Below are 9,296 nucleotides of genomic sequence, written 5' to 3'. Positions count from 1 at the left end.
AGTTGTGGGACTGAAGAGGAAGTTGAAATGTAGTCAGTGTAGTGGCTCACCATGTCTTGAAAAAGAGTTATTGGTGAGGGGGACTTGTAGTCAGTGGGTACTACTATATGTTTTATTCAGATAGCCTGTGCTAATCTGTCTTTGTGGAAATGACAGTGATAGTGCAAGAGAAATGGAATAAAAGCTACGTAATAGAGAATAGACACTAAGGACAAGAGCAAAGAACGAACGTAATTATAACGGTGCAGAGAGCACAGGTGTGAGTTTTTGTAATGGGTATGTGGGAGTATGGGTATGTGTATTGTAACAGCTGTATGATTCTGTAACTGTTTTGTGTTTGAAGCTGGTAGGTTTGTTGTGTATGTGTGTGTTGCAAAAAAAATCTATTGTTGTGGATAGATACCTATCCTATCGCTTCTCAGCATTTTTAAGGCTACGATCAAGTTTTCTGGGCCGCACTTTTCTGTTCCCAGGGCCAAGGTCACCTTGAATGGCATTGTGTAGTAAAGGGTGGAGACCTGTCCAATGCACTGTGGACAGAACCCTGTACAAGAGTCTACTATAGTCTTCCAGTAGGAGGATCTCAGCTACACGCCTATTTTATGGTGATGAGGAATTTCTCCCTAGCTTCCTTTGGGTTAAGGGCAAGTGAGACTTGGGGGCATCTGAAATCCAAGATCTCCAGATGCCTGCTGTTGATTTAGGAGTATCTGAAGCCACAGGCTGAAGAATCTAGGAAGGAAGATACTTGCTGGTGATAGTGCCAGACAGACTTGAACAATTGAGGTTTTGTTTGTTCAGCCGATAGGATTTAGAACTAATTTGGCTAATTTGGCCTGAGACACAAAATTAACCCCCCCCCCCACACACACAAAAATTGTTGTAGGTTCCTATCAGCATGTTTGCCCTGGTGTGGGTCACGTGTTTTATAGTCATGCTCAGTGTTGGCTGCATTTAATCAACTTTATAGTTGGTTTCTATTACTGAGTACCAGTTATTTAAAGGTAGGCAATGTACATAGTGCAGTATTCTTGTATGCAAACTTAAGATGAGGGGCTTCCCCCCACATGCTGATGGGGGGGGGGGTGGGGTAGGGGAATCTTGTCTTTTACGGGTAAAGTAGTAAGGGATGAATCATACCTTGCAAAGATAACAAAATGTATGATCACAAAATTGCCTTGTATCATGTTAAGAAATTGCACCAATATGATCTTGGTAAGAATCTATAACCCCTTATTTACCTGCTGCCTGGCAGGGCAGACCTGTATCAAGGTCTGTTGCTACAATATCAACTATCTGAATTAGAATACAAAAGTAAAGGCTGGGTGAAATTAAACATATATGCAGCTTTTATTGTAATTCAGTCTACATACGATTATATAAAAATTAGTATTAAGGTTGCAAGACCAAGCTCTCTGAAGTTAGAGAATACCAGAGTAAGGTCATATGGGCAACCTTGAAATTAGGCCCTAATGTCCTGAGCCTGGACATCTTCCTGAAGCATTGCAACACGACCTTATTTAGGCAGGTATTTAGCAAGCAACCTTAAGTTGTCATGTTGTTGGGGAGTATTTGTATATCTTATTTAATATTGTATCTGTTTTTATAAATTACTTTGTCTTTTTTGTAAGCTGCCTTATGTTCCTTTTCCCAAAAAAAGGACTCATATGTCTAATGAATTAGTAAAATACTGTATTTACCAGAATTTAAGATGATTCTCTAATAATTAGATTCTGTAAGTGGAAAATGTCTACATTTTGTTAGTTTTCAGATGTAATTATTGGAGGGTTATCTTAAAATGCAGGGCAGGCAAAAGGTATAAAACACTTTATACCTTGCCTTCTGCCACCTGTTCATGGCCCCCCTGCTTCTGTGCCTACCCCCTGCCACATCAGATTCTCCTTCTCACTGTCTCCTCTCACCCTCTCTTGGCTGCTTATCTTTGTCCTGGCAAGGTCTGACCCCACTCCAACCTGGGACCCAAATCACATGCTTGCTCTGGCCCCAGCTTAGCCTTGTAGCACTGAGGGCTGGAGCAAACAAATACTCTGTGGCCTGGGCTGGAATGGGACTGGAGTCTGCAGGAGATGGAGCAAAGGGAAGGTGGCAGGCAGGGTGGATAACAATGATTTTAAAAATAGTAATAAAAAATCAGATTTTTTATTTATTTGTATTTTTATATTTTTTTCTTTAAAAAAAATAAACCTTAAATAAAGATAGTTTTAATTGAAGATGCATTAAAGCTCAAAGACATCATCATGGAATGATAACTTCTAATTATATATTATTTGAGCTATTTGATATAGTCATGTAAACTTTTCTAAAAAGTTTTATAAATAGGTCACAACAGACCATAGACTATATTAGGGGCCCAATCTTATGGGGTTCTCAGAGGCTCCTCTGTAGATTAGTAAAGATTAACCTGGCCCAGCAGAACATGGTGCTCAGTCTGGAAGATCACATTAAGCATCTCTGTGATGCTTAATTTCAGCTCTCAAACTGGGGATTGGTGTCTCCAGAGATAACATCCTTGTTAACAGCAGTATATGGAGATGAGAGATAAAAGACCTGAATACCTACCCATCAGCACTCTTGTCTCTCTACAACCTTCTGTACAGAGTTAAGCCCTTACCTCTGTCTAAAAGTAAAAAGTGTCAAGAAGTTAAATAAAGTTATAACAAGAATGCACTTCCTGTAGGAAAAAAATGATTAAATCAAGGCTTCCTGACCAGTGATTTAAATCGAATTGATGTCAATCAAATCCACCCCGGTGGCAGGGGTAGGCTAGGGGGAGAGGTGGGGGGGCAATGGGTGTGGGATGTGGGGAGATGAGAGAAAGAGGCAGTGAAAAAGGCAGATGGAGAAGCAAAGGATGTGGAGGGTAGACAGAGGCTGCAGGGAAGCAGGTGGGGTTGGGGGCAGAGGTGGCAGGGGGAGACACAGTGGCTGTGGCTATGGCTCCAGCCCCAAAATGCAAGATGAGGGGCTTTTCTCCTCCTTGTTGAATGGGGAAAATCCTTTAGCCTTAGATTGGAGTAAATATGGTGTGCCTTATAATAGCTATATAATTATGTCTAAATAGTATGCGATTATGTAACTGTATTGCCGCCTCAGGTATCCAAAAAAAAATGTTTAATACTAAGGTTTTGTTTCCTAACTTTTGAGTGGTTGCTTTTTCCATTATATGCATTATTTCACTTAATTCTTGGATATAGTTTTCTAAGTGAGCTTAAAAAAAAGCACACTGAGGTTTCTGGACCAGGGGGTACAGGGTTCTGAGGCTGTGGAGGTGAGAGGCAGGGGATGCAGAGACATCGGGGGAGGGCAGCGGGGTAGGCAGCTCTGGCTCCGCAGCAGCTGCCTGCCCCTCTTGTGTCTCATACTTGATTCCAAGATTAAGGACATTTTCCCTCATGTTAAATGAGAGAAACAAACCTCGACTTAGAATCGAGTAAGTGCAGTATTTGAGATTTTTTTTTTTTAAGGAGAAGAATGTATGAAAGTAAGAAAGCATTCTTTTATTTAGTTTTTAGAAGTGCTGGAATGAAAAAGAGCATGGACAGTGTAACAGAGAAGTACCCTTACTGTCATGGCATTGACTCGAGAAGGTACTCCATTAGCTGTTGAGCATTAGTGGGAATCTCAAAGTGGATAGTACGGTATTCATTTGGAAAGAAGAACACTTGGAATCTTGTTCTGCTGTAGAGTTCCAAACTGTAATAAGCAAGTTAATATTTAATGTAGAACAAATTTAACTCTTACTCTAAAATACCTTATGTGGTTTTTTTTTCTTATTGTAATATGTGTACTGTCAGAATATCGTAATGCATTTCTCTGTTGCACCATTTTTAGTTTTTGTTCCGGTAGCATTAAAATGGATCCACCTATTTTTCTAGAGGAGTACTACCCCCTTTAGAGGCTGTCCTTTGTCTTGCATTCTCATCATGACAGCAAACTGCAGCTTGGAAGTTGAACTAGTTTGTACTTTCCATAGCTTCTGCGTAGAAAAGGCTCTTTTCTCTGGATCACTGGCATGGTGTTTACTTTGATCCCAAGAACAGGTTTTCTCAGGTTTTTCAGTTTTCTGGCTAACAATGCAGGCAAGAACAAACAGAAGTATAAAAAAAGAGCTTGTTATAGCCTCTCCGCAACAGTACAGGGATGCAGCTCAGTGTGAAGTAGAAGTGGACAGTCCTGTGGAAGTGCTGGTAAGAATTTGTGTAAATTAAATCTTTCTGTCTAACTTTCTTACACTTTTTGAGAAGTGTCTTGATTTTTTGTTTGTTTGTTTTGTTAATTAATCAGACTTTATTCAGGTTGTTCTTGATCCTTTTCTACCAATATGTATTTGCTTTTGGTGTGTAGTTTGGTTTCAGTGAGGTTTTACTTGAGGATTCCAGAATATATTTCAGGCTCTTATTTCATACTATTTACTGCTAAACATCTGTTTATTTTAGCTTAATGTATCTTAAGGTGGTTGTACAAATCTTTAAATTGAGGTTATCTACATTCTTTAATACAAGCAGGACATTACATTTTGTTTTTCAAGAGGCATTGCTTTTGCTTAGACATTTCCTAAATTGTTAATATTTTAAGGACATATACTACAGAATTCATAATTTATTTAATATTCCTGAGATTAGTGTGGCCTATTCAGGTATGCTTAATTGAAGGCTACATTTCCAACCCATACTGAATCAAATATTTTTATCTTTATAATTGTTGAATTGTGAAGTGAAACGTGTGCTCTCTGAGGGAGGAATTTGAGAAGAGTTTGTTCTCTGTTGCTGAGTGGGCTGTATGCTTCTGCTGGAATTTTTATTGTACAGTAAGAGAGCATAGTATTTTTGTATGCAGGCTCCAAGAAATCCTCCAACACAGTGCAGCTAAAACAATTAACTTTTTCAGAGCCTCTCTTTAATCCCCAGGCAAGTCAGTAAGTGTATAATTGTGCTTGATAATTGGAAACAAGTACTCTATTTAATTATGTCTGTAAGGTGTTCCATTTTTGCAAATGAGGTGCTGAAAATTTTGACCATGCTATTATTATTTTTGACTGTAGTTGGGAAAGGGTTGGTTTGTTTGTTTGTTTGTTTGTTTGTTTGTTTTAATGCTTTATTATTTTCATTTTGTTGCTTAGGAACTATAGCTCCCATTGAAATATGTGGAAGCTGCTGAAGACTTAAATCACGTTTATTTTGGCATGCAAATGAAACACTTTTGCCTCTATTAGAAAATAGTCTTGGTGGTTAGTGATTTGTTTATTTTTATGTAGTTACAAAATGCATTTTATTACCTAAAGAAAGTGTGTGCTAGAAAGGAAATCTGATAATAGAAACTCTTCTGACACTTAATTTGATTCTTTATTCAAAGAAGCCATTAATTAAACCTTCCCTTAATACAGGTGTGTTCTGATTTTGTGCAGATATTTATTTGAGAAATGTGAGCTAATCTTTGTTTAGGTTTTGCTTTTTGTGTTTTTTTGTTCTGTTTGAAGTGCTTAACTTTATTTAGAATAGGTTTTTGTCCCCCCGTGAATATTATGAGAAGGTATGTAGTGTTGTTGCAGATGTTTAAAAATGCTGAAGTTGGTGTAACATGTACATACTTACTAGAAACATAGTAGAACAGGATACTAATTTGTCCATATAATTTAAGCATTCTTTTAATTTTCAGAATACTATTTCTGTGTCCTAACATGCATGGGATACATGAGCCCTGCATGTTTCAATATATCCCACACCATATATGATGCATAATTAAGTATATATATTGTAGGGGATAGATATAAATGAAAAAGACATTTTAGAAATCAAAATTCTTGATAAACATTACATTTGACATTAGAACCTACTCACGTTAAATGTATATGCACTAACAAAAGTGATCCTCTTGTAATTTCAGTTACCTATTTCTGTTTTAACCTCTTGAATAATGCTGCTGCCCACAATTTAATATTTGCTGCTGTAAAGGTATTTATGCTAGATTTGGTTGATTTATGCTGTTCCAGTATATAGATAATTTTGTATTTATAAATGCTGCAGCCCCTATATAGGACACTTTTTGGAACACATCTAGAGGTATGTGCTTACCTACCCCAAGGCCTCTTTTGGGGGGGCTGCACTGTTTTTGCTGCCTCCTTGTTCAAAGCATATTTAATTTGTTAGAAAAAATAGTAAGGTGATTACACTGGGCTCTGTCTGGGATAATAGACTCTGAAATGGCAGTGGATCAGTTTAACTGTGTTTTTTCTGGAATTAGTAGTAGGATCATGGAAAGATTGCTATTCATCTGCTCAAATAAGACTAAGATCATGCTACCTCAGGGGCCAGCAGTTAACAGCCCACAGGCCAGAACAACCCAGTTCTGGTCCAGTGTAGACTAGGGGGCTTCCCCTGTGCCTTCACTGGGTCCAGGCAACCATGATGCTGCAACTTCTTGCAGCCCCCTTCCTGCAATGTGAGCACAGCTAAATGCTGCAGTGCCCCAGTTCAGCTGCCCACTGCCTGAAAGCTGTGCCTCTGCTGTGGGGGGTAGAGAGGGTGGAAAGGAGAGCAGGGTGAAGCAGTAATATTGCGGATACAGTTTTGTAAATACCTGGTCCCAACACATCTCCCCGCCACTTGGAGGCTATGCCTGTGTCACAGCTGGGGAGAGGGCAGCTGGGAGAAGTGGAGGCAGCACAGAAGCAGCTTCCTGGCCCCAGCATGAGAGCAGGGAAAACCCTGCTCTGCTGGGTACACTGTTGAAGCCATCTGCCCTGCATTATACTGGAGCTGGAAGGGTGAGAAGTGTCAGCATCATGGACACAACTGGAAGCTACCTGACCCCAACACAGGCATAGGTGTGGGCACAGGCAGAGCTCTGCAGACCTAGTAGCTCCATGGGCCAAATGTGGCCCACAGGCTGTACATTACTGACCTCTGTGCTACTTTGTGGAAACAACTAGAAGAAATGGCAGAAACTATACTGGCTCACTTCTTGTTTCTCAGATTACCAAACTACGGCTTTTACTGAATTGTCTTGAGGCTTTGGTTGGGATAGGAGTCAGAAATGTGGAGTTTTAGGCATGGACTAAAGTGTTGCAACCTGTTGTCTCAGAGGCCTATTTTCTTACAGTTATTCACGCCTCTCTTAACCTGCATGTTTCGCTTCTGTAAAGTGATTTATTTTGAGATGCAATTCAAGAGCAGCAGTTAGAAAATATAGTTAGGATAGAATAGGTTGCTTCCTGTATGAAGTGTTTCAAGGCACGTTTATATATGGCCTTCTCTGATCCATGATGGCTTATGGTTTATTTCAGTGTACAGTTTGCAAGGACTTGGTTTTAAAGTTTAGGAATTCATATATCCATGTTTTGTATATCCTTGTGGGATACTGAAGCAGAGATTAGTTAACTGAGAGCAGCCCGGGCTCTGTGGCGGGTGGTAAGGACCTGCCCAGAGCCTGGGCCAGTTATGGCAGGTGGCCAGGAGGCTGCAAGCCACTACACTGACGTCTGTGGAGCCCTGGCCTGGTTTGTTGCTGGCAGCAGGTACATGAGCCCATCAGGGCAGACAGCAGAGAAGGGGCCGGGGCTGTGCTGCCACAATAAGAATTAGGCCACTCATGGATCCCCAGTCATCTGCCCTAAAGCAAGCGTGCACCCACTGTTGGCCCCTTTCCCACTATCTGCCCTGAGGTGCACATGCCAAGCAAAATGCCTTTGCATGTGCCACACTCTGATGTGTGCTGGGTTTGCCAGCCCTTGTCCCAATACATCAGATGGTATTTCTGGGATTCTGCAATTCTTATTTGAATCCTAAGAGATCCTTATCCTAAGATAATTCTCATCTAGGCCTCAGTTCTTTTTTGGTATAGAATTTTTCACATCTCCCTAGCAACCTATTGTCCAGTATTGCTATCCTTTCCAAATGTACCCGGTAAATGTTTTGGAAGGAGGGGAGGGTATGGTCTTCACACCAGACAGCAGGAGAGCAATAGCAAGCAAAATAAAATGCACTCGGCAGGTTGAAGATAGGAGACATCCATTATATTAGGTATGGGCAAAATATGGTCCACAGGCCAGATCTGACCTGCTAGGCACTTTCATTGGGCCCGCAGCACCCGCCGGCCAATTGTCCCCTGCCCAGCCCTTCCACCCACAAGGGTTGGGAGCAAGGCACCCACGTATACACCCCCTCCCCCCAAATATACCCTGTTGTGCCTTGCTTCCACCCTCATGGGCAGAAGGGCCTGGCCCAGCCAGTATGCAGCCTCTAGGGGACCTCCTCTGTTACCCCAGTGTCCTGCTCACTCTGGGCAGCAGGTAGGGAAGTGGTGGGGAGTGGGAGTGGGAGCTGCAGCTGGGCAGGAGCGTGGAGTGTGGCGCTAGGGTTGGTGGCAGCATGGAGCTCAGGTGGGCCGAGTGTGGGTGTGAGGGAGGGTGAGGGGTGTGGGCCCCCCCCCCCACATCTACCATGGCCCTCAGGGTGGTTGTGCCAAGCACACATGCTGGTGCCTGGCGGTGTGCAGTTCTGGCCAGTGCTGCACATCATGGTGAGTGCAGCCCAACTGGGCTGCCTCTATTGCTGTTGATCCCCACTGCGCACGTACAGCCCCCACACTCATGCACCACTGGAGGGAAGCTCCCTGTGATGGAGCCGGCTGCCTTCCCTGCTGTGCAAGTCCCAGGACTCTGGTGGAAGTGGAAGGGAGCCCCGGCCTGTGCTTCCTTGCGGCGTCCTGGACCTGCATGGCAGGGGGTTGTGAAGGCTTTCCTCCAGTAGCACAAAAGTGTGGGTACTGTGCATGTGTGGCAGGGAGTGCCGGTGATAGAGCAATGCGCAGTGCTGGCCAGAGCAGTGTGCTGCTGGGCATGAGCTCCCTGAGTGTCCTCACCTGCTGCTGCTGCACCATGAGAGTGTGAGGGGGTCCTCACACCCCCTACCCTCCAACACCCCCCACAAGTGCCCCACATCCACAACCTTCCCCTACAACCCTTCACATATACGCACCCTTAACATACTCTATGCCTCCCCCACAACCTTACAACCTAGCGCGCGTGTGTGTGCACGCGCACACACATACACACACAATAGAAGACTAAGAATTTATTTTTGAGTTATTATGCGGTCACCTCTACATACAGTATGCAAACACAAATGACAAAAATATTTTTTGTAATTAAATTAAAATATGTTATAGTAGGTGTTTGACTTCTAGTGTATGATTTGGTTTTTTTTCTGGCTCTAAGATGGCAACCTCCCTCCCCAAAAGTGTATTTTCGGAGGGGTGGGGAGGGACTTCTGGTGGCA

General features: G+C 42.5%; 1 protein-coding gene across 6 annotated transcripts in view; it reads left to right on the top strand.

Annotated features, from left to right (window-relative positions):
* Positions 1-3,939: 3,939 nt before the first annotated feature.
* DOCK9 (dedicator of cytokinesis 9) overlaps positions 3,940-9,296 on the top strand; it is a 222,893-nt gene continuing 217,536 nt past the window's right edge. For 5 of the 6 annotated variants that reach the window (XM_019524534.1, XM_019524533.1, XM_019524532.1 and 2 more), the window contains exon 1: positions 3,941-4,208. In XM_019524534.1, the coding sequence (XP_019380079.1) occupies positions 4,095-4,208 (114 nt within the window). In that variant the 5' untranslated portion in view covers positions 3,941-4,094. Of the gene's footprint in view, positions 4,209-9,296 lie in introns of all 6 variants that reach the window. The other variant, XR_002098921.1, reaches the window with a different exon arrangement.

The sequence above is a fragment of the Gavialis gangeticus genome, unplaced genomic scaffold, assembly GCF_001723915.1.
Source record: "Gavialis gangeticus isolate Ggan-Ray unplaced genomic scaffold, GavGan_comp1, whole genome shotgun sequence".
In the NCBI taxonomy this organism is placed as follows: Eukaryota; Metazoa; Chordata; order Crocodylia; family Gavialidae; genus Gavialis; species Gavialis gangeticus.
This window is presented reverse-complemented; position numbering and strand designations above follow the sequence as displayed.